At 36.6% G+C, this 26808-nt stretch overlaps 1 protein-coding gene across 1 annotated transcript in view; it reads left to right on the plus strand.

Annotated features, from left to right (window-relative positions):
• The window catches only part of adamts6 (ADAM metallopeptidase with thrombospondin type 1 motif, 6), an 83652-nt gene that overhangs the window by 34797 nt on the left and 22047 nt on the right, over nt 1–26808 (plus strand). The window contains exons 12-19 of the mRNA XM_052567139.1: nt 2681–2788; nt 6968–7113; nt 10504–10567; nt 12521–12623; nt 13961–14094; nt 16834–16957; nt 24175–24255; nt 25944–26107. Coding sequence (XP_052423099.1) covers nt 2681–2788; nt 6968–7113; nt 10504–10567; nt 12521–12623; nt 13961–14094; nt 16834–16957; nt 24175–24255; nt 25944–26107 — 924 coding nt within the window. The remainder of the gene's footprint in view (nt 1–2680; nt 2789–6967; nt 7114–10503; nt 10568–12520; nt 12624–13960; nt 14095–16833; nt 16958–24174; nt 24256–25943; nt 26108–26808) is intronic.

Raw genomic sequence — 26808 nt, forward strand, 5'->3', positions numbered from 1 at the left:
GCCACAAATCTAAAGATCCTTTATATGCTTATTTTATATTGAAAATCTTATTCCAGCCACTTAGTGCCCCATGACTTAATTTTTTTTTTTTTTTACTGTTCGATAGCAGTAATTACTTTGGTCTTAGTGAATTTTGTCCATTTTTAACCTGCACTCCCAGCTTAAAGCCGTCAGTGCTGGGGTCTCGCTGGTCAAGCCTACCCCTCTGACCTTCTCAGCATGGGCATCTTGAATGGGCCAGCAGGAAACCTTATTAAAACCAGCCGCAAAGCTGGAGCTTTTGCAACCTGAGAGTGGCAGTTTGCCGCCTTATTTAATCTGGATGGGCTGGGCAGCTGAGACTTATTTACTGACCTGGGGTCAGCGGTGGTGCTCCCTATCGTAAGTCTTTTTCATGGGGGCACTTCTCTGTCCTATAAATCCTGTGAAGTTCAGGCTTTAAAGGGAGCTGGTGCACTTTAATGAGAAATCTAATGCGGGTTCTACAAAGCTACACTTGTAATGTACGGAAAGCCTTATGTCTTCCTATGCTCAAACTTCAGACCCCAGCATGGTTCCTTTAGAGCATGTGGAAGTTAGTTCACTGGTGCATTTGTCAAATACTTATAAGGCAGCTCTAAAAAATTAAAACTGACAATTTCAACTTGATGGAAATGTGATGGAAATTTTAGGGAATCAGAAATCCTATTGATTCGCAGACAAATTTATAGCAACAAAATACCATGTAATAAAGCTAGGGCTGCTGGTTGACCAGTAGTTGTTCATGTTGAGCTGTTTGTCGACTAGTCGCACATTTATATTAATGAACCATAAGTAAAAGTTATGAGCAATTAATTGCATACGTAGCGCACGAATAAGGTTTGCCACACAGCACACCGCCATAAGTAATGATTATGAATGTATCAGGAAAAACAAGTAAGGAGACTGCCTTAACATTTTAATAATTCGTTGATAAACAAATAGTTGTTTTCCATCTGAAGTGGTTTGTTTAAAAAAAGACATTTCACTTTCTATATATAGGCCTATATTTCTTATGCCTAAGGTAAGTATACACAGAGTTAAGTTTTATTATTTGACGCAATCAAGTTCAAAGACCATGCTGAAACAGCAGAATGCACATTATTGCACTTTCATTATTTTACAAAATCACAAAAGTTTTTTTTTTGTTATTGTGACTGCACATAAATAAAAGAACAGTTCTCAAGCTTACAAATATGTATAACTCCTATTTTTATGACCAAAAAATGTTAAGTGCAAGTGATCACACTTAACATATTACAGACTCATTGGTGATGCTTTTGTGTATTTAGCCTTTTCTCGTCGACTAACGATTAGTTAACTATAAGAGGTGCAGCCCTGAATAAAGCTTAGATACTTAAGGTGTGGTCACATTAGCGAAACTTTGGCTAAATTGTGCAAGATTAAGTCCAAACCAAATATCTTAATACTGGTAAACACAGTGAATTTGTGTGTTAGACATTCAACAAACTTGAATCCAAGTGAAATCTGTGTATCTAATGTGAAATTCCTAATCACATGGATTCCTATTATGACTGCATTTCACCTGTGTAATTTAGCAGTACAAAGGTAAATCTGACCTCACCTTAGCACATACATTTTACCAGATATTTACTAGACCTGTTGCCATGTAACCACCATTTCTTTCCAAATGAAGCAATAGTCGTATGGGATGAATTGTCAGTTAAATGAAGTAAAACGTCATTTCTGACTAAGTAGTACAAATTTAGTAAAATACTAAGTCATCTGGTCAATATGTTAGTACAGCAATTTTGCTGAATTGGTGAAATTTGTGATGATTAGCATGCTAGCATAAAATACTGGTTTACCAAGAATGCCTTGCTTAACAAGTCAAAACACTGGTTAAATCAAATTTCAAGTTTTCGTTAATGGCATTTTTAATTCATGTATTATACTCTTTTAGCTTAAACTGTTAGCTACAGTCTAAAAATAAGTTAAAAACAACCCAGCTTGGGTTATTTGGCATCCCAGTGCTGGGTAAATATTGGGCAGAACACATGCAGGGTTTTTTTGACTCAGCTGGTTGGGTTAAATGTTGGGTTGTTCTATTTAAGTAAACTGTTGTTTAAAAATTATTATATTGCTGGCTAAAAATGGACAGGAAAGTTAAAATCCCACACAGAATTACTCAAAAGATAATCAAAAGATTTACATTTATTATTAAGCAAGAATGCATACAAAATACAAGACAAATTGAATTTATTTGGGTGTATACACAGCAGTTTTTATGCACAGCCTTTTAGACAGAAAACAATGTAAAATTTAAAAGTAGTATTTTGTTTTAATCAACCATTCTCTGTAATTGCTTTTTACCAAAATAGTGCTAATTCTTGTGCAAGTGTGTTGCCGAAATCTGAGTTGATTTATTATGTTCAATCAAATACTCTATGCCACCGACCAGCAAGTCGCTTATTAGCAATGGTGTTACTACAGCCTATAGGCTATTGAAAAGGTGCAGGTCCTTTCGGTATGCACCACCCAAACATCTTGTTTCAATGCAGATATGAAGCAATTTCATGCGGCCTTGTAAAAAGTCTGGTGGGGAAACCGGTCCACCACAGTATGCTGGTCTCGTGTCTATTTTCTCTGTCCCTTGAGAATTAATCTATTCTGACCAACTTGCTTTTGCCTTCTTTCCTAGGAAGTGTGTAGAGAGCTCTGGTGCCTTAGCAAAAGTAACCGCTGTGTCACCAACAGTATCCCCGCCGCAGAAGGAACCCTGTGCCAGACCAGCACCATTGAAAAGGGGGTAAGTCAGCATCCCAACATCAGAAAGATTAATGTAGTGGGGAAGGTTATGAAATGGCAGGTAGTGGGAAACGGACTCCTGACAGATGAGCGAAGAGAATGGCTCCGGGTGAGCGTTTGTCCCTTCTCTCATTGTACCATATGGGAATAAGAAAGCCTATTCCCAGTGTTCACTCATGCACACAGCGTTTGGGTCATCAGTTCACATTTCTGCCGGTCCAGGTTAGAGAGACAGTACTAACAAAGATTAGAGTGGCCATTGTCCTCGTTGGTAGGATGGCTCTAGAGGAAGAATGGATGAGGACCACGAGCTGTCAGTCTTTGTTACCATTCGCTCACTGGATCTATTTACTGCCAAGCTCTTGTGCGTTGTCTTGGACAAGCAGCGAGCCCCAGGTTGAGCCGCTGTTTTTTTTTAGCGGGTGGCGTACTTATGTTTGCCCCTGGCTGGGTCCGCATCAAAGGAATACGAATGTCAGCCATTTCTCACCCAGCGTGTAATGGAGTGGAGGCCCTGCCAGCTCCAGAAAGTCGAGGAATGGAAAGACAGAGAAAAACGTGGTGACCACACATGCTTCTGAATATGCTTTCCACCAACGCCACTGATAATGACTTTGTCACGTCATAAAGAATGACTGTCGAACACTTCAGAAAGCACAATGCCAGAAAGCCGCCTGTTTTAAGACAGAGATTATTCCTAATCTGTTACTGAAGACATTCTTCCACTCTTTGTGTAAATTAAATTAAAATTAAATTTATGCATTTAGCAGACGCTTTCATCCAAAGCGACTTACAGTGCATTCAGGCTATCAATTTTACCTATCGTGTTCCCGGGGAACCTTGATAGCGCAATGCTCTTCCAATTGAGCTACAGGAACACTAAACACACTTTGTTTTAGGCCCCGTCTACACGGAGACGGAGCTTACCCCAATCCGATCTTTTTTTTCCTCGTCTCAAGAAATATCCGCGTCCACACGAAACCGCATAATGATGTAGTATACATGCCAGACCAGTAAGTGGCGCTGTAATTCTGCCACAGAGATACACTAAAAACAGAGAGGAAGACTTGGACTATGCTCATAAACCTTGCGCGTGGTACACAAACAAACATGGAACAATACATTTATTGATCAGTGTTAATGTTAGTTAATACAAAGACAATCGTTCAGTGTTTGTTCATGTTTTGTTGCTGTTACGTGACGTAGAGGTGTCGGACTAGGGGGGAGACGTGGGCTGATGACGTCATCGTTTCAGAAAATATACGGATTAGTCGTCCAGATGAAAACGCAAAGACGGCGTTTTCAAATGTATCCACTCTGGGTCCCGGTTTCCAAAAATATCGGTTTCACCTGATGAAAACACCGGATCCGTGTGGACGAAACGCCTATCCGATAAAAAATGTGTGCATATTCACAGAAACGCGTCTCCGTGTGGACGGGTTCCTAAATGTTATGTGACAACATGAAATCAAAATGGACTCTCTTTACTTTCTCAATAAATGCACTGATTTATCAGTGTTTTATAATAATAGTGACAGTAATAGTAATGTATAATATACTTTTAATGACATACTACTAGCCAATTTATTGTATCAGCATTGGCCAACACTGGGCAAATTAACAAAATTGCCTCTTCAACAATCTGCTGACACCCTTGTCAAATGGTTATCAATTATTTATGTACATTAAAAATTTCAATGAATTTTAAATACATATACAATACAATTTAAGATTAAATGAGAATGTTGAGGTATTATTATTAAGATGAATTATTATTGTTATTTATACGATTAATGTAAAATGCAAAAAAGTTTTTCAGTATATTTTAAAAGTCCATAATTTGCTGAAAGACTCATAAAAGGATAACAATTACTATATTACTTTTTAAAATTAATTTAGATTTAGACATTAAAATAGTGAATATGAATAAAAAGATTTTATGTTTTATGTATTCATTAATGTAATGTTCATATTTTTTGTTTGATGAAGTTAGGTGTCCATTTAAGGATTTGTATGTATATTATAGGGCTGCACAATTAATCGAGTTTCTAATCGCGATTACAATTATTGATGCCAAAATTACGTAATCGTTGAAAGCGGCAATTAATCGTTCAAAGTCCACTTATGTTATTCTGCATGCTTAAGATGCGTTTTTTTCTTTCTACTTGTTATCTTAACGTTTTTTCCCGTTATTTTAATGTTAGTTGTAGTATAACATTATATTACCATTCATATTTTTAACATATTTATAAATATTAATAAAAATACAGAATGCAGTTGCATCAAATAATGGTACGAACATCATTCAGTGTAAATTGTGATAAATAATCATTTACAATTATTAATAATCGCAATTACAATTTCAAGGGAATAATTGACATTTATGATTTTTGTCATAATCGTGCAGCCCTATTATATTATATTATATTAATTGTTTGTGTGTATCAGCATTATATAAGGCACTTATTGCTATTATGTATCTATTAGTTATAAGCAATTATCCCAGTAATATATTTACAAATCATTTAGCAATAATTATCACAAAGTAAACCATTTTTGACCTTTCTGTAAAGTAATGTATCTCTTTCTTATTTATAAACTATCTAATGAATTATTAAATTATTTATATTATGTTATATTTATATGTATTTTACATTATTTATGTCACTTGTTTGTACGGTATATTATTTATAAAAAGAATGAATTGTCAAGTTTTATAGAAGTGAGTATGAGTATTTGCTGCTGCATTGGGACTGTTGTGCAAAAACAAAGTACAGTTTGTTAGGGAGCAGCATAATCATGCCTCCTACTTTTTAAACAGCCTTCAAAGCATGCGTATGATACACTACCTTAAAATGATGCTGCCAGAAGCCGCTCGCTAGGCTTTACAGCAGCGCGTCTGTTAGATAAGACATTCTTTAAGAGGTTATTTTGGACCTGCCTGCTAGTGTCTTAGCACACTACCCTGATTTCAGACACTGGTAGCTGAGGACACAGTCTTTCCCTTGCCAAGTTCTCTGTCTGCGGACGAGACACGAGAGAAAGAAATAGAGTCTGAGAACAAGAACAAACCATCCAGATCCCATCCAGAGGGAGAGAGTGAGAAAGAGCCAGAACTTAACCTACTGACACAGTTGCACAGTGACGACAGTTTCCAGCGTCTCCGATCCCTGTCCTCGTGTCCCCCCGGGCGGGATGGATTATGAGATCTTGCCTTGTGGCCCTGAGGCATTACAAAGCCTTGAGTCTGTTTTTATTCTGGAGTGAATTCAGATAAGGGACAGTAGGTGAAGACGCTGTTTACACAAAACAAGATTTAGCCTAGAGACATCTCTCAAATGACAGCTGCGCTTTGCTTTGGTGGACATAACGATTACAATAAGGTTCATCAATCCTAACTGTAATAATGAGCAGGAGAATGTCCAGTAACACTTGACTTGAATTCTGTGTGTTACACTTTATTTTAAGGTGTCCTTAAAACACTATAATTATACATTCAAGTTCTGAGTAATATTAATTAACTACATGTACTTACTATATGGTTAGGTTTAGGATTAGGGTTTGGTGTAGCATGCAGTAATGCATTATTAATTGTTTTTATATTAGTAAGTGCATGTAACGTGTAACTAGGACACCTTTAAATAAAGTGTTACAGCCTGTGTATATAATGCATTATAAAAATATTTGATCAACTATGTCTTGTAATGCACCTCACAAACCAGTTATAAAACATCACAACTTAACTGTCTTACCTTATCTTTTTTTATCACGTCCATTTATAAAACTCCACTTTGTGTATTATTGCTGTGACGTTAAATTGCAGAAAACTAGTGAACACTACATAATATGACAGCAAGTTTGACATTCATCTCTCTGCTAATAAATGTAATCAATCTCTGTACTTTTTTTTCCCTCTTTTGGAAAAATGAAATGGATAAAGGGCAAATGTGAACACAAAAATTATATATATATATATATTATTATTATTATTATTATTATTATTATTATTATTATTATATTCACTACTGTAGAATTTTTCCAACTGAGAACACTGGAAATTTGAAAAATAAAAAAGTTCCATAGCATTCATGATGTACCAGTTTAAATCTAGATATGCAAATGAAATCCTACAGCAGAAAACGTTTTCTTTAATGCTGATTTCTGGATCTCTGTGTATCAGTGGTGCTATCAGGGTGAATGTGTGACGTTTGGGACGTGGCCGCAGAGCGTGGATGGGAGCTGGGGACCGTGGACCTCCTGGGGCGAGTGCAGTCGTACCTGTGGCGGCGGCGTCTCCTCTTCCATGCGACACTGTGACAGCCCAGCGTAAGTAGGCAAAGTAAGCCAGAACAAAACTGAACGGGTCCCTATTTAGTCCGTCTCACTACAGCTCACACTTTCTGTGCTTAAAGACTGGACTCATAACACAACTTCAGTAAAGACACAATATTTAGGTGCAGCTACATTTACTGGTGTTCAGCGGTTTTGTTTGTTTACTTTTTTGTGGGCAAAATCCAGTCATTTTAATAGGAATTCATGCAATCTGGAATTTTCTGTGAGGAGTGAGAAATAGATTCCAATTTAGTAATGGCTTCAAGTTAGTCATGTGCATTCACTGTTGGCCAACAGAAACCCTTGTGGGGCTGTGTGAATCGATTCCTAAATCAAGTTATTGAGAGTAGACTATGAACCTTTTTTACCCACAAACCTTTGCAAATGTGTCTGCACTGATAGGGTTAATTTGTAAATTAGTATGCATCAACCCAAGTGTTGCAGGTTCAGGTACACTACCAGTCAAAGTTTGAAATAATTATGATCTTTATTGTTTATGAAAGAAGTCTCTTATGCATACCCAAGCTGGATATTTGGTCAAAAATATTAGTCAAATATTATTACAATTTAAAATAAGAAAATTATATTTGCATATATTTTCAAATAGACTTTATAAGAACAATTAATATAATCAATGAGCATAAACAATAATTTGATAGGAAAAGGAAAAATTCAGCTTTGTCTTCACAGAAATAAATTATATTTAAAAAAATATATATTAAAATACAAAACAGTTATTTCAAATTGTAAAAGTATTGGAAGATATTAGCCTTGGTGAACATAAGAGACTTAAAAAAAAAAAAAAAAAAGTACTTATTCCAAACTTTTAACTGTATTTTAACGGCAGTAAAAAAAACATAGCATGCACAGGCACTGCATAAAAACATATTTGTAATATTCGAGCTAAAATATTAAATGTTGAGATGATGAGAAAACAAATGCTTAGGAACTCCAGGCACTGTATTAAAATGTTTCTATGGTTGTACAGTGGATACCCAAAAATGAAAATTGTCATCATTTACTCACCCTCATGTTGTTCCAAAACAGTATTAGTTACTTTCATCTATTAAACACAGAAGAAGTTGCTGGTAGCCTTTGATTTCCATGGTATTTTGATCCATACTGTGGCAGTCAAGCTATCAGCTTCATTTCCAACATTCTTCAAAATATCTTCTTTTGTGTTCGACAGAAGAAAGAAACTCATACGAGTTTGGAACAACACAAGGGTGAGTAAATGATGACAGAAGTGTCATTTTTTGGTGCTCTATCCATTCAATATCACAACCCAAACTCCAGTTTGTCATGCCAACATTATAGATATTTATTGATCTTGCCAGTTTCTCCAAAGATTTCATAGCTAGCCTCAGGACCTCAAAATAGGTTTGGATGTAGATGGAGTTTAGGTTTCATTCCCGGTGGTTGCAGAAATGTCTATCCTCACGCTCTCGCTGCAGACAGTGGCAGGAGTGTGGCCGGTGTAATATGTAACACCTGTGTAAGATGATCGGCCCTTAAAACCTGGCTACCAGAGAGAAAGGAAACCCAAGCACTTCAAGCCAAGCTGCCCTGGAAAGCATTCATTAAGAGCGGGCCCTGAGAAAACAGCACAACCAGCAGCTCTCCCAGAATCACCTAAGCTTTGGCAAACCTCATTACACTGCCCTCCTGGGTCAAAATAACCTGCTCAGCCGTTCACTGAGAGAGAGCTGGATGCATACATCAAGTTTTTATAAGACAATGAGAAAACGTGCACGCTGACCTGCTGGTCATAACAACCTGAACAGACCTGGAGATCTGGAGCTCTCTGTCAAACAAACACAAAGGGAAACTGCTTTTCATATTTGCTTGTGGCTTGAGGAGTTTTCTGAATGTCCATTTATGGGACTGAAGTCAACCTTGATAGAACATGTGGATACTCAAGGGGCTTATTAGGGGCTCGGTTATTAATTTTGGGGATTATTGTTTATACAATTGGAAATCACTGGCCTGAGGGGCATCTTGCTCTTTAACAATGGAACTCCACATAAGGCTGAAATTACACATTACTTTTATATCTTTGATTTTAGCTGAAAGAAACTTTTAGTGATTCTACAATGCAGAGATGTTTTGCTTCTTAAATGATAGCATCTGGATTGCGTATATTTAAAGGTGACAGGCATAAAGCGGAATTGAAAACATAAATATAGCTGCGAGCAGTGATGCCAAGCTCAAGAAAAAGTAATTCATGAGAGCATGCATTTAAGTGCATAAATGTAATAGGACCTGTAATAGCACCTTGTTTTAGCATGCTATTGACTAAATGCAAATCACATGAGCCCCATGGAGGAGTTAATGACTGCTATCTTGAAAGAATTTCGGAAGATTATAAGTAAAACTGGAATAAAGTGTGTGTGGGTGTGTCTGTGAGATAGAGGGGTGCTACAGATGTTGTACTACAATATACAAGAATGTATTTACTCACATGTTTCAAATAATTTGACTAATCAAAATTATTTTGATAAATGTTTGTAACATGAGTCTCTAGATGATGCATAATTTAATCATACCAAATTTCATGTGACTTGACTAACCTAGGGGTAGAAAAACATGCTTGAAAAATTCCATATGGCAATTAATTATAACTGCAATTCTGTAATTAATAATCCAATTAAATTACAGTGCCAAATTAGCACCATTTATTGAATTATTGTTTACAAACAGTTTACCAAAAACTTCTATCGACCCTGCCTTTTTGATTTTTCACTTGTCGAACAAAATACTCAAAAAGAAAAAAAGAAAGGTAATTGCGACTTTTTATCTCACACTTTTTTTTATTATTGAACTTTTTTAGAATTGCGATAGAAATTGTGACGTTAACTCATATTTGCAATCTCATTGCAATGAGTTTGTCTCGCCATTCTGACTTTTTTCTCAGAATTACTTGAAAAAAAGACTGAATTTTGAGACATAATCCCAGAATTGCAAGTGAAAAATTCAGAAGGGTGAAAATTAAGCGTTCATATATTTCAGATAGCCCCGCCCCCATCGTACGTCATTGGTTCAGACAGTGTTGGGAAAATGTTTTTTTTTTACACACATTAGCTTTAAACTGATCAGAGATCAGAACAGAAGAGCAAAGTCAACGCAGATCTGAAAGATGGCTGTATTTGTGTGATCTGATGACCCGATCTGATCTTTTGAACACTAAACTTCTACAGACGACTTGGAAGTATGTGTTTGCGTGTCGAGGTTGAGCTTACTGGACCATTTGCCCTGCTCTGCTAAAGCAAATGCCGTACAGATGCTGTCCGGTGTTGACTGGAATGGCGTGTTGATGCATTTTTACCTCGATTCCCTCTCTCTCATGATGGTACCTCATGAGCCTTTTTATTCCTCCTCTTTCAGGCCGACCGGCGGAGGGAAGTACTGCCTCGGAGAGAGGAAGCGCTACAGATCGTGTAACACTGACGTGAGTCACAGCTCTTCGTTTTCCTTTGTCTGTCAGCAGAATTCTTTCGATTTATTGTTTAACTTTTCAAAGCACCAAGAATCGTTTATGTAAATACACTTTAAAATAACTGTTTTTTCTATACAGTGTATATTTCTATACAATAAAAACAGTTAGTTTACATTTATTTAAAAATGTAATTTACCCCAGTCTTTAGTGTCGCATGGCGTCCTGTTTCAAAGGAAATACACCAGCACAGGATTTTTATGGGGTCTTTAAGGTGAAAATTGAGCTCGTCAGGCAGCCTTTCTACCACAAATCTTAAAAATAACAGTCAAGCACAAGCAGCGAATGTGTACTTTGGAGAACAAACAGCACCCCCAAGCACTGAAAATGAACGTGCGTTGTCCAACACAAATGTGTTGTGGATATGCTCTATTGGTGACATCCGATCAGATTCTGAGGGCTTTCGACAGCAGCCCAGCGCTAGTTCAGTGCTTATTAAACAACGACCCCATCACAGATATAATGTAATTAGTTCTTTGACCTCCTGGAATCCAAACTGAGCTTTTGAAGGGGACAACCAAGGGTTGAGGACCACTCTCTGGCGTGTTTATGTGGGGCATTCCAGCGTCTGGATTTATTATGGCTGTGGCTTTGAAATTATTAAGTCATTGAGGATATGGCCCCCCTGTGGCTCTGGTTCCAGCCACGGCCATTGTTCAGTACCAAGCAAAGGTCTGCTATCATTTGTTTTACTTCTCAAAACAATGAGCTAATCCGCACCCCTTCGCTCACTGCTGACTCCATGATCCTCCAGTTTACATGGTGACTAGGGTTAATAACAATGCTGCCATGGAAAGAGGCCAAGTCGAGTCGCATATTAAAGTTTAATTGGATTTAGGGCAATAATGTTTAAATAACATTGAAAGTTCATTACACAATGCACATCATGTTTAACATCATCCAGGTTTTTTTTAATTATTTTTATCACAAGAGGCAAATGTGATCATATGTGTTCACAAATGAGTCAATTCCATGAAAAGTATGTTTTTATTTTATTTTTTAAAACTAATATTTTACTTTTAATACCCATTTCCTAGTAGTTTTTTCTTCTTTGACTTCTTAAAATCTAAATATAGATTTAGATATATATTTGTACAAGTTTTTACAGATTTAACCTTTTTGTTTAATCAGATATATATTTTTATTTGTAGACATTTATGACTTTTTTAAATCGAGTACTATATGTGTATGTAAAAAGTTGTTATGCGAGTGTAAGCCGTATCCAAATGTTTGAATGCCTCAGTGAGCACACTTGGTTTCTGTTATCACACAGAGTAAACAACATCAACGTTTCTGAAACTGCCATGAAAATATCGTTCATTAAAACCAAGTTGAGAATGGAGTAGAGGTGCACCGGTCAACCATATCAAGAGCTCTGCACAACATCGACCTGTGTGGGATTGTGGTACAAAAATAACCATTACTTAAAATGAACCTTGTGCAACCGTGTCTGGAGTTTGCCAGAGAGTATTATGTCAACCAATGGAGAAAAAGATCATGTGGTGAAATGAGACCATCAGAGTTTTTAGCCAAAATTAAATATAATATGTCTGACTCTAGTGCCCAAATAAGACTGGCAACCTCAGAAAACATCCCCTACATTACCTAAAGTCTTAAAAATAAAGACTCCTAATCGGCATCTGTGGTTCCATGAAGAACCTTTAACATCCGTGGAATCTTTAAATTCTGCAAAAGGTTCTTCAAACGAACTGTTCACTGAAAGGTTCTTTGGAACCACAATGTTTCATCTGACGGATGGGAATCTGTAACACTATTCCATATCGTTCAGTGTAGGATCAAATGAAAGTATTATAGGTACTCTATAAGTCGATGTAATATAAATGAGAGCACTATCTGAAAGGCTTCAACGGTTCATTCACTGCCAGTTATTTTCTTGTTTGATCGCAGGCTTGTCCAGCAGGATCACGTGACTTTAGGGAGAAGCAGTGTGCCGATTTTGACAACATGTCTTTCCGTGGGAAGTACTACAACTGGAAGCCTTACACTGGAGGTAGGTTCCCAGCCCAGCACCCAGAGAGCGATGGGCTACAGAGGGAGCCGCTCTCTCCCACAGCCTTCCTAAAGTCTGGGCTTCAGTGACAGTGTACATACTGGCTTGCTTTGTGTATCCTGCTAACACCAACTCTGTGGAAGTCTCTTTGATGGGCTGAAAATTCTTCGGATTCCAGCTAGAACACCGTGTATCGCTAGTCTGTGTGAGTGTGTGTGTATGTACACAGTTTCTCAGAGAGATCAGATCTGTATATTAAAGTCTGACAATTAGACCTGTCGATGTAATGCAATAGTCCAATTCTGCCATCGTTTACTCACTGTCAGGTCAATCCAAACCTGTATGACTTTCATCTGTGGCACATACACGTAGTTATTGGGGTGTTATTTTGTACTTACTTTACATATGTATGTATGTATGCATTGATTTGATTGATTGATTTATTGATTTATTTATTTGATTGATTGTTTTGATTGTTTTGATTGGTTTGTTTGATTGATTGATTGATTGATTGATTGATTTGATTGATTTGATTAATTGATTGATTTATTTGATTGATTGATTGATTGTTTTGATTTGTTTGTTTGATTGATTGATTGTTTTGATTGGTTTGTTTGATTGATTGATTGATTGATTGATTGATTGATTGATTGATTGATTTGATTGATTTGATTGATTTGATTGATTTGATTTGATTTGATTCGAACCCAATAAACAAAGCAAAACGGCAAGAGATCGAGAGGCATTTCCAAAACATTCTGACAGGAAGTTCACAGTCGCCTCAATCATCTCCTTATCCCTCTGCCCTGTAATAAGCATGATCATTACCAATTGCTTGGCTCTTAAAACTCATTTTGGAGGTGAACTTCGCTTGTAAAGTCTGCGATAACCTTTGTGGATGTCTCCATGATTTTTGTTGGCAGCTCTGTTAATCTCTCCCCGTGTCTTTGCAGTAATGATGTCAGGCAAAACGTTCAGATTCCACTATGAGTAATGCCTCTCTTGTGCTCGAGTGCTTTGACTGGATTGTTAATATCAACAAAGGCATAAAAGAAAACCGTGGGCCCCGTCTGAGAGCCCTGGCTCGAGACAGTTGCAAGAAAAGCAGTCTGCGAATCACTTATCAATGCACTGGTGAGGCGAGAGATTGACTCGGTTATTGCGTACAGATTTTCGGTTTATCGCAAGACATAAATCGTGGCCGCCTTTTTGACACTGCTGGGCCGTGAAGGAGTTCTTGAGGACCTTGGGACCTATTAATAAACTGATAAAAGGTCCAAGTGGTGTTCGAGAGAGTGACATCAGTTGTTTGACGATAAACTCACTGTGTTTGTCAGGTGGAGTGAAACCGTGTGCGTTGAACTGTCTGGCTGAGGGCTACAACTTTTACACCGAACGTTCTCCCGCCGTCATTGATGGCACGCGCTGCCAGGCCGACTCGCTGGACATATGCATCAATGGAGAGTGTAAGGTGAGTCTACACCGGCAGTGCCTGAAGAAAATCTGACAATGTACTGTAGTAAGTACCATGCCATTTTATAGTGCTTAAAAGCCACATCCCAATTCCCATATGCATTCAACTCCATCAAGACACGAGTGAGGGACAGCAGTTCTGAGATGTTTATTACATCTTGATTGCATCTGTTTGGCATGTTAGCATTAGCATCTAGCTAAAGTTCTTGCATATCGTTACCTAAAACCAGAAAAATAAAATTTGTGGTGTGTTTGCCCTTTTTTTTAACAAAAAGAATAGAGACAAAGGCATGCAATGTTGGGTAAAGCACGCAAGATCTGCCACAAGTATTATATTATCAGGCCTCCTTTTGCATATTATTATCAACACACTATTGTTCTAGCTTACTGTGCACTATACACTGACTGCTACTATTTAAGGCAGGACACTACAGACAACAACATTGTTTTATCATGCACAGATCTGTTTTGGGATTTTTGCTTCCATAAATTGGAATGAAGTCATCTAAAATATTTTCTAAAATAGCATTTATTGTATTATGTGCATCATCAAATTATTTGTGTGATTTTCTTAAAGTGAGTATTTTCCCGTGTACTGAGCCAGAAAGGTCCACTTCAGCAGCACTTACAAGCATCAAACATATCTTTATTCTGAAGGGTTTTTCAAGGAGTTTGTTGATTTTTCTTTTGCCTGATTTATAACATTTTATGCCTGGAAATGCGGTTCAAAAAAATTCAATGTATTGACCTATGGTGCCTTAAAAAGATAGTATGTGAAATAGAACATTAAATTATAAATAGATGTTGCCAAGAATAGATGTTGAAAAATAGATGTTGCCAAGAGAAATATTTCAAGGAGTAGTGGCCTACATTGTTGTCAAATGACATTTTATTTACTTGTTTTTTAGAAACTAAAAATAAGCATTCTTGGTAGCACAAGCACTACCAATGTCATAAGTTTGATTCCCAGTGGATAACTGATACGTGATTTGGTGTAAAAGCATCTGCCAAATCCATAAATGTAATGTAAAAATGTGCAGAGTGGCTTGTTTCTACAATATTTCATAGATTTCTGTTTCTATGTGGCCCTTGGGGTCTAAAATGTTGCATTATCTTTTGTTTATCAGACTTTAACGTCTCCAGTGTAGCCAATCACTAACACAGAACAATGAAGCCTAAATAAAGGCTGGTGTTGAAGGGGCTGAACCTCTTATCAGGACAGTACAGTTTGGAATCGAATTGTGTTTTCCAAGTTAGTTAAAAAGGCGGGTGAGCCGCTGGAGAGTGATATTTAATTCACTTACAATACCATTTGTATAACAAACCAAATTTATGTAATAGTGCTACGCTTTGTTTATTTTAGTGTGAAAATGGATTTTGAACTCTGTGTAGAAAAGATTTTGTCTAGAGTTCGGTATTTGTTAGTCTCGCACATTGTTGTCCGCATCCTTGATTTATGTGGTTTAAGATACTATTTTAATTGATCCCCGAGGTTTCCTCTTTGATCTGATCTGGAGCGATGAAATGCACACAATGTTCTTTTAACCTCAAAGGAATCGATCTGTGCTGCACCCAACAACCTCTCATTGCGTTTTGGATGAGATTCTTACCGTTTAATAATAATGCAAGTAAAGGCATGCACAGGGGTTGCAGAGGGAATATCCAAAACCGTAATCAATCTTATGTCTAGTCCAGTGATTCACAGCTGGTCAGTCAAAACCCAAAAATGGGTCACCTGTGTTTTCTGAGCAAGGAGAAAACAATGTTCAATTTAGTTCATACAATGCACCCTAGTGAAAATTTTATTTTGTGCTTAATGCACTTTAATTCATCACAACATTATAATGTGAAATGTGAAAAATCTTCAAAAACCAAATTAAAAATGCATAGTTCAAACATAATCATATTGATATTTTCTAAAAAATGCCATTAACAGTGTTAAAATACCAGTGTTTGTTTAGTTTTTTTAATAAGTATTGGATGAAGCTAACTAAAATCAAGCATGCACAAGTAATTATACCATATCAACTGATACTAATAATTAAAATACATATAGATATCCACAATATTGGTGGTAAACCAGTGTGGTACTAATTTAGTGAATATTGCCATTTTTATACATCAGCGGTTGTGGGTCCAGTCAGGCTCAATGGTATTTTGGCACAAACTCACCTGTAATTAGTTTGAAGCCAGTCACGTTAGACAAATGCCAACATGGACAGGTTGCGTGACATGCCCTCATGAACAAAACCATGCAAGATGAAAGAAAATTTGACACAATATGAATAAACATGGTTTGTGCTGACCACAATGTGTTTTGTGTGGTGAATTATTGGCTGCCGAGAGCATAAAACCAACAAAATTCAATTGACATTTAGAAACAAAACACTAGAAATATAAATACTGTTACTCATGCTTCTGCTATTGTTTATGCACATACAAAAATGTCAATTTTCATAATCAGCCTGTCATATCAACAAATTTCACTGTTTGATTTAAAGGACATTTTTATTTAATTTTGTGCAATGCTGTAAAAAATGTTGTTGCTGTGTTGATGTCCAGTGTAAAATCACGGTCCTGAAGCAAAACCAGAACCATTCATCTTTTCATGTCATATTCTGACTCAATACAGCTGTGTGGGAATGACATGTTTTTCTTTGAATCAGACAGTCACGGTCTGAGAACGCCTCGACCGTGTTCCCCTGCACTGAAACACCCTGCCTATGTGTCTTTCCAGCATGTTGGCTGTGATAACATCCTCGGCTCGGATGCCAAAGAGGACAGATGCCGTGTGTGCGGAGGCGACGGCAGCACGTGTGAGGTCACCGAAGGACTGTTCAACGATTCGCTTCCCAGAGGAGGTCAGGAGGTCACTGATTGTACACTCATCGTCAATAACACTTTTTCAATATTTTACCATTTTGTATGAGCAATTATGTATTGACATGAGAATGTGTTAAACAGCCTACTAGGTAAGTACTGGAGTCAAGTCAAGTCCACTTTATTTATATGGCACTTTTAAGCAGTATTAAGTAGGAAAATAGTGTGTCAATAATACAAAACTAGATAAAAAAGTTCGTCAAGACAAACTTTAAGTTGGCTTGAGAAAGCCTGACCAGAAAGTCTGAAAAAGTTTGAAAAGTTTGAAAAGTTTGAAAAGATTGAAAAGTTTAAGTTTAAAAAGTTTTAAGTTTGATGGTTTTCAGTCTGAGATATATAGATAGATAGACAGATAGACAGATAGATAGATAGATAGATAGACACAGTCAGAAGATAGATAGATAGCTAGATAGATATATAGAGAGATAGATAGATAGATAGATAGATAGATAGATAGACAGTCAGAAGATAGATAGATAGTTAGATAGATATATAGGTAGATAGATAGTTTGAAAATGTGAAAAGTTTAAAAAGTTTAAAAAGATTTAAGTTTAAGAAGTATAAAAATGACAGTGATTAACATATTGTTAGCATTACAAGCAAGTGACTATCATGTGACAAGCATGTACTTAGCATGATTAGCAAGGTATCTAGCATGTCGCTAGCATAATTAGCAAGTGACTAGCCATGTCGTTAGCATGATTAGCAAGTTACTAGCATGTCGCTAGCATGATTAGCAAGTTACTAGCATGTCGCTAGCATGATGTTAACATGATTAGCATGTTTCTAGCATGCGACTAGCATGTTGCTAACATGATTTTAACATGATTAGCATGCGACTAGCATGTTGCTAGCATTATTTTAGCATGATTAGCATGTTGCTAGCATGATTTTAGCATGATTAGCATGCGACTAGCATGTTGCTAGCATGATTTTAGCATGATTAGCATGTTGCTAGCATGATTTTAGCATGATTAGCATGTTGCTAGCATGATTTTAGCATGATTAGCATGCGACTAGCATGTTGCTAGCATGATTTTAGCATGATTAGCATGTTGCTAGCATGATTTTAGCATGATTAGCAGGCGACTAGCATTTTGCTAGCATGATTTTAGCATGATTAGCATGTTGCTAGCATGATTTTAGCATGATTAGCATGCGACTAACATGTTGCTAGCATGATTTTAGCATGATTAGCATGTTGCTAGCATGATTTTAGCATGATTAGCATGTTGCTAGCATGATTTTAGCATGATTAGCATGCGACTAGCATGTTGCTAGCATGATTTTTAGCATGACTAGCATGTTGCTAGCATGATTTTAGCATGATTAGCATGCGACTAGCATGTTGCTAGCATGATTTTAGCATGATTAGCATGTTGCTAGCATGATTTTAGCATGATTAGCATGTTGCTAGCATGATTTTAGCATGATTAGCATGCGACTAGCATGTTGCTAGCATGATTTTAGCATGATTAGCATGTTGCTAGCATGATTTTAGCATGATTAGCATGCGACTAGCATGTTGCTAGCATGATTTTAGCATGATTAGCATGTTGCTAGCATGATTTTAGCATGATTAGCATGTTGCTAGCATGATTTTAGCATGATTAGCATGCGACTAGCATGTTGCTAGCATGATTTTTAGCATGACTAGCACATTGCTAGCATGATTTTAGCATGATTAGCATGCGACTAGCATATTGCTAGCATGATTTTAGCATGATTAGCATGTTGCTAGCATGATTTTAGCATGATTAGCATGTTGCTAGCATGATTTTAGCATGATTAGCATGTTGCTAGCATGATTTTAGCATGATTAGCATGTTGCTAGCATGATTTTAGCATGATTAGCAGGCGACTAGCATGTTGTTATCATGATTTTAGCATGATTAGCATGTTGCTAGCATGATTTTAGCATGATTAGCATGCGACTAGCATGTTGCTAGCATGATTTTTAGCATGACTAGCATGTTGCTAGCATGATTTTAGCATGATTAGCATGTTGCTAGCATGATTTTAGCATGATTAGCATGCGACTAGCATGTTGCTAGCATGATTTTTAGCATGACTAGCATGTTGTTAGGATAGATAGATAGATAAGTTTGAATAGATAGATAGATAGATAGATAGATAGATAGATAGATAGATAGATAGATAGATAGATAGATGAGTTTGAATATAGATAGATAGATAGATGAGTTTGAATATAGATAGATAGATAGATAGATAGATAGATAGATAGATAGATAGATAGATAGATAGATAGATAGATAGATAGATAGATAGATGAGTTTGAATATAGATAGATAGATAGATAGATAGATAGATAGATAGATAGATAGATAGATAGATGAGTTTGATGATAGATAGATAGATAGATAGATAGATAGATAGATAGATAGATAGATAGATAGATAGATTAGTTTTAATATAGATAGAGAAGTTTGATAGATAGATAGATAGATAGATAGATAGATAGATAGATAGATTAGTTTTAATATAAATAGATAGATGAGTTTGAATATAGATAGATAGATAGATGAGTTTGATTATAGATAGATGAGTTTGATTATAGATAGATAGATAGATAGATAGATAGATAGATAGATAGATAGATAGATAGATAGATGAGTTTGATTATAGATAGATGAGTTTGATTATAGATAGATAGAAACAGTTAGATAGATAGATAGATAGAGTTTGATTATAGATAGATAGATAGATAGATAGATAGATAGATAGATAGATAGATAGATAGATAGATAGATAGATAGATAGATAGATAGATAGATAGATAGATAGATAGATGAATATATATGATATGATAGATGAGTTTGAATGGGTTAGTAATAGTACATACAATATGTACATAGTACATAGACTATGAGTTTAATGGGCTTCAGTGTGTTTAGATTTGAATTTTTGACAGTTGGAGTTTGACGGAATGTTCAGTTGAGCAGAGGCTTTTCAATGTAAGTCTATGGGAGTTTTTATGATTTTTAATCTTCAGTTTTATGAAAAGTCTAAGTCCGATCAGTCTAAAAAGATATAGCAACTAACTTCAGATCAGTCTGAAGAGCTGGGCTGAGTTTGGAGTTTGTAGAGTTAAAGCTCTAGGAGGAGTAGCAGTCAAAAGTTTTAGTCTCAGAAGAATAATAATAAGAAGTTTAAATACAATATCAGTAAGTTGGCTCTCTCAAGCCAACTTAATGACAATAGTAAACACTACATTTTCAGTTAAAGGCAGTTCAACATTAAATTCAGTGATGTCATCAGCCAGCTCAGTTCAAATAGTTTAAATAGTATCAGTGCAATCAAGTCGACGATATTGCTTGTAATTAAGTGAACCCAACTAAGAAAGAGGCGACAGCAGCAAGGAACCGAAACTCTATCGGTGACAGAATGGAGAAAAAACCTTGGGAGAAACCAGGCTCAGCTGGGGGGCCAGTTCTCCTCTGACCAGACGAAACCAATAGTTCAATTCCAGGCTGCAGCAAAGTCAGATTGTGCAGAGGACTCATCTGGTTCCTCTGGTCTTGTCTCGGTGTATTATAAAACAAACATTGGAAGGTTTGATCACAGGCCGCATTAAACCATGAACTGGAGAGTTACTAAAGGCCCCCTCAGGCAAAATCGAAGAATGAAATGGTGTGATGTCATTTGAGCAAAATCAGGCCAAACCGAAGTTCGTTTGGAGTTTGTTTCTGTACTTAGAAACAGCTTGCCAAAGTTAACTTTCCAGAAAATTACACAATAGGTAGGTGTTTTCCACCTTGACATGGAATGCCAGGTTTTTAGCTTTGTTTTTGACATTGTTCATCTACTGTCCTCAGACGTTATATGTACATGTATTTGCATAGATATGACAATTATCTGTAGAACCAACATTCTTGCATGCCATGTTTGGTCGATTATATACAATGCCTGGATGCTATCAGTCAGACTGTTTTCAGCAAGCATGAAAACATTTGAAAACCCTGGACATTTCAGGTCATGTACAAATCCTGGCCTGGGCATGTCTGGGAAAAAAAACACATATGGTCATGCTGCTTAAAAGCAATGCATTGTATAATGTGCTGTATAAATAAATGAAATGTGCAAACATCCACATCACAAAGATCAGATGCTTTCTTAACTGCTGTTTCTCACCACTGTGTTTTTTTGTTGTGTGTATATTTTGTGATTGAGAACAAAGTGCACAGAACAGACTTAGTAACACAAGTTACGTAATCAGATTACTTTTTTTTCAAGTAACTATTGAAGTAACTTATTACTTTTAATTTGACTAAATTTTCCCTGGCTTCCATTTTTTTGTAAAAGATATTGGGAGTTAAGTGTAGAGCCACTTCCTTTGGCCTGAAGCTAATTGATTTCACTTTTGGAGTGAAATGGCATTTACAGTTGTCAAAAATATAACTTCAGGATTATTTAAAAACAAATAAGCGAGCCCAGCCCAGGTGACGTAATTCGTTACTTTCTGTAAAGAAGAAATAATGCACTTAGTTACTTTTTGTGAAGTAATTCAATAGCCGCGTCACTTCTGGTGCCTGATCGTGCCTCGTCTGGGCTTCCTTCGGGGCCAATGGCCAGGGTTTTTTGGCCCAACGAAAACCTTGGGCCAAAGCGGGCCATTTGGGGCTAGAAGAGTGGTTATGAACAAAGACTGAGTTTCTCCGCGTCTGGAGAGCGTCAGCGCTGCAGATCATTTCAGAAAGATAACAGCTTTAACACCAGTATTAAAAACTTTTAAAAATAAGTTGAGCTCAGAACTCACTTTCAGTCAGCAGCGAGTGTTTAAGATAACTTGATCCGGTGTGGATTATAATCACTAAACAAGGCAGAAATATTTATAAGCGATGTAAAAGACTATGCACGCTAACGTAAACGTTACCATATTAAACATGGCAAGTGCAAATACTTGGAGAAATCACAATCGTGTATTTATTTAATAAGATATATTATCTGTCATAAGAGAGTTTAGCTACACGTAGCCTATAATAAAAATATAATAATGGTTTTGTTCGGGAGCTTTTATAAAAATACAGATATTGTCATTCATTCCAAATGTGATGTATAGGCTACTGTGGCTACAAACAAACAGAAACAGACTCGACTGAATTAGCAGGCTATTTTCATAAGCGTTAAAAATAAATAAATAAAATATATATATTCTTTTTCTGTGTGATTAATTTTGAGTTCTGATAAATTAATTAATTATGATCAATGTATCACTTATTATATAGTAAAATATTGATGCTTTTGAATTTGAATATTTAACAAAGCATGCAAACAAACGGTAGCTTTTATCATGTTTGTGTGTGATCGCGCTAGTTCCAGTAATTTATTTCTTAGTTTTCTGATAACCCGTCTTTGTTGGTGAAATGATGATTGTTCCTGAGAGGCGTGTAAAGGGCGGATTTTAGGATTTTTAGTGCAGCGGAGCTTCAGGCTCGAGTGTGGAAGCTCAGAACTCACTTCAGTCAGCAGCGAGTGTTTGAGATAACTTGATCCGGTGTGGATTATAATCACTAAACAAGGCAGAAATATTTATAAGCGATGTAAAAGACTATGCACGCTAACGTTAACGTTACTCGAGTGTGGAAACCCTGCGCTATTCTGGCTTCGGTGCTACTGGCGTGAGACTATTAGCCCCGCCCGGCCCGTTTTAAGCCCTGGCTCGCACTGGCCCGACAGTGGAAAAGAGGCTAATAATGTTATGCATTACTTTTAAAAGTAACTTTCCCAGTAACACTTTAGTATATGGACCAATTCTCACTGTTTACTAGTTGCTTATTAACATGCCTATTCTTAACATATTGGCTGTTTATTAGTACTTATAAAGCAAATATTCTGCATTCCTACCAAATGGCAAACGTCTTTTTAGCCCTAAGTGAAGAACAAGAAAACCACTATCTTAAGTATATCTGGGTCTTAAGATGTCCTGTCCTGTCGAGCGTATGTTTAGGGCAACTGTCCCTACAGTCAGTGTTCATATTGCATTGAATTTCTGACATTTCTAAAGCTGTTCAAAAATTTAAAATACAATGTGGCAAAATCCACAAGCCACTGCTGAGCTGTATGAAAGAAGAGGAGCACCACGACCAAACTCTCCCTTCAGAATCCCATTCCAGAGAGTGCACGGCACACTTGCCAAACGCGACAAGTTTTTAATCGCTTTCCACTAGAGAAATCCCACTTGAAGAAAGCACAGCACAAGCGAGTGGAGGAACGCATTGTCTTTTGGCAGTGGCTCCTGTCAAGGGGCCAACGGGTGCTTTGGCCAAGCTTGACATTTTTCATGGAAATGCAGTGGGGTTTTTTTTTCATCAGACAACCAATGATAAAGCTTTTGTTTTTGGGTCAAGAAACAAGTTGTCAAAATAGAAGTGGTAACACAATATATGAGTATTAATTGCATCATCCAGTGAGAGAATCAATAAAACCTGTAATATTGCACACATTGTCGGGCCTCATCCAAACGTACTCTCTGTAGTAAGAGACTGTTTTCTCCTTTTAAGGTATAGCTGGTAAATCATCTGAAACTTTAAGGGGGAGTTAAGGGTACGGTGTAGATCCTTTCCCTGTAATGAATTTGCTGTTGCTAAGTTAGTTAGATTTTCTTTGAACATGAACATGCTGGGATTCTGTTCAAATTCTCCTTGTCTGAATATTTTGCAAGAAACTCTAGATGCAACTAATAAGAATTAGTCATTATTAAGGTACAAAGATGGGTTACAAATTAAGATGTTCTCGGAAGTAAAAATGCATGAAAAAGTTTCAAACAAAACTTTTGATTTTCTTTTTGGAATAACAGAGTTTGCACAAATTAAATAAAAAATGTTTTCAAAGTTTTGTGGTTAGATACTCAAAAAACAGTGTAAGATGAGACACTGAATGTGCATGCTGTAGTTTAGGTGCTTTACTCTAACAGAATGCTAATGCTAATGGAAGCACAGCATGCTAATATAAGTGAAACTACAAATATTACAACAAAATGCTTATCTTTGGCTGACTAGTTGATTAGGCGATCATCATGACCTGGCATTGTGGTTTTTTGGCACTTGTGATGCTAAAAACATGCTGCTAAAACAATATGTACATTTATGTACATTTACAGACAACTACAAATTGTGCTGTTATATGAGCGAAATTCAACTTTTGCTTCATTTTCTAAACCAAATTGTGCATTTTGTAGGTTATATGGAGGTTGTCCAGATACCAAAAGGATCGGTTCATATTGAAATCAGGGAAGTGGCCGTGTCAAAAAACTACATTGGTGAGTGTTTGTATTTATCTTCTTGGAAGCTTTGTTCATGAAGCCACACTAGGTACAAAAGTGGTGAAATTGTTTGTTTTAGGCTTTGTTGTGGGTGTAAATCTCACAGTCTCACAGCCATCCTCGCTCTCATGTATTATATTTGTTCATTGTCATGATTTTGCCTTTTGTCTATTCCAAACCGCAAGCTGAGTAAAACCATCTCATGGTTCTCAGCCATGTAACTAATTAAAACAATCAAACAAGCGGGTCCAATTAAGTTGTTTTGAGTGCAAACATAAATATAGCTAGTGTGTATGACAGCTTGTTGGGTTTTGTTGTCTATCATGTTGATGCAGAGGTTTTTCTCATCGTTTGAAAGGAAGATAAGTTGTCTGATGTTCTAGCACAGCGGTGGCCAACGTTAGTGCCAAAGGGCTTGCGGAGCAACGTTTTTAAGAAAATTGTAAAACACATTTTGTCTCCTTCAGACGTTCACATGCATGCCACATTTGTCAAATATAAACACATGGCCCTGTTTAAAGTGAGAATCTTTTGAAATGGCCTTGAGATCCTTAATGTCTGACAAATATTTGGCTAATAATGAAAGCAAGCTTGCAGAATTTGTTCATTTGATGTTTAACATCAGTCAGTTCTTTTAATTTCGAAATAAAACAACTGTCTTGTTATCTTTGGTTGGTTTTGCCCAACGTGTCATCAGTTTGAGGGCTTACAATTCCATTATTTTCAGTTATTTCAGTTCAAAGAAGAGGTTTTGAAGAACTCTTTCATGTATGGTGAATGCTTGTGCAGTCATATCAAAACATGTAATGTCACTTTTAATTAAAAGATTTGCGAGAACCAATTGCCATTTGGTATCATTGATATCTTGCCCTGTTATGACACATCTTGACACACTATGTTTAAAAATTTGAATATTAAGTATTAAATTTGACTTAAACTTGACTTTTCACACATGTACAAATCATACTGTTTTTATATTGCTTTTTTGTCCCGTTTAGAGCTAGTCACTAGTTTCATGCATGGAAAATATCAGTTTAAACATTCTGCCAAATGTCTTCTTTATTGTTCTCTGGGGAAAAGAAATTCATGCTCATTATTTTCTTTTTATTTAATTCACAAATGATAGTGTGCTATCATTTTTTAAACTTTAGCCAAATATTAGTACCAAGATAATATTTAGCTATTTGGAGCTGCCCAATGTGTAATAAAACATCCTAATCTTCAATGTTAGTGTTTCCATTTGAAAGATTTATTAAAAGTACCATTAATTTCTTTGTTTGAAAAATACTTTGTGTATGTTTAAGAAAAATAAATGGTGTCTTTTTGAGCTGGAGTGAGTAAAAAACATCTAGGTTGTTCTTTTACAATTTGGCCCCATCTGAATCAAGAAAAGAGTGAATATTTTGAGGTGTGTTATGCTTTGAGATGAGATCTTTGTTTTGACAACTGAGCAGTTGCGGCATCGGTAACGAAAGAAGACTTTCACCTGAACTTGGTAAGCTAGATCTCCAAGCTGCACAGCGTCTGAAAGCGAGAGTGAAAATTGCCCATGACATCAGGAAGCCTGAGCTCCTCTGTAAGACGATGCTCATCATGTTGATGAATGACAGCGATGACATCACTCTCTCTGCTTGGCAGCATCAGGCTCGTGTCAGGTTATTAACTGGAGCTCTCGCTTGTCACAGCTTTGAAATCGGAGGAGGATGACTATTACATCAATGGAGCCTGGACCATCGACTGGCCCCGCAAATTTGACATTGCAGGAACAGCCTTCCACTACAAGAGGCCGACTGATGAACCTGAGTCACTTGAAGCTTTAGGGGCCACCATTGAAAAGTTGGTGGTTATGGTGAGTCGAACTTTATTTACTATGAAGGATACAGTAGTGTTTTTAGTGCTGGTGTTTTAGAAGTATGTGTTGGATATGTTCAATTCAATTCAAGTTTATTTGTATATTGCTTTTTACAATACAATCATTATCATTATAAAGCAACTTTACATAAAATTAATTTTCTACAATATTTAGTAGAAGCTTATCAGTGGTGACTGTCAGTTTGTGCGCGTATGACAGGATTTTCCAGAAAAATTAATACAAGATGTAGTCAGCCAGACGATGAATATTATTAACAGCAATTATTATATGACGCAATCACACTTGTAGCAATATTTGTTAGTTTCTGTTTGTTGATTCAGGGTTAGCATCATCTGAGGTCCTCTGAGGGGTCAGCATCATCTCTTCTCAGGTGTTCTGGATCCAGACTGGAGCTTGTGTAAATCCTAGTTGCGCAAAACATAGAAACAAACAGAAGCATCATTAGCATAGCTGCTGTTCCAACAAAGTAAAATTTATTAGTTTAACCCAAGTTAAAGAATGAGAATGCACATTTTATCAGATGCAACTGCAGTCACAATTTAAGAGATACATTATTCGAATGCTTGGCGAAAGAGATGTGTTTTTAATCTAGATTTAAACCGATAGAGTGTGTCTGAACCCCGAACATTATCAGGAAGGCTATTCCAGAGTTTGGGAGCCAAATGTGAAAAAGCTCC

The sequence above is a fragment of the Carassius gibelio genome, chromosome B10 (genome assembly GCF_023724105.1).
Source record: "Carassius gibelio isolate Cgi1373 ecotype wild population from Czech Republic chromosome B10, carGib1.2-hapl.c, whole genome shotgun sequence".
NCBI lineage: Eukaryota > Metazoa > Chordata > Actinopteri > Cypriniformes > Cyprinidae > Carassius > Carassius gibelio.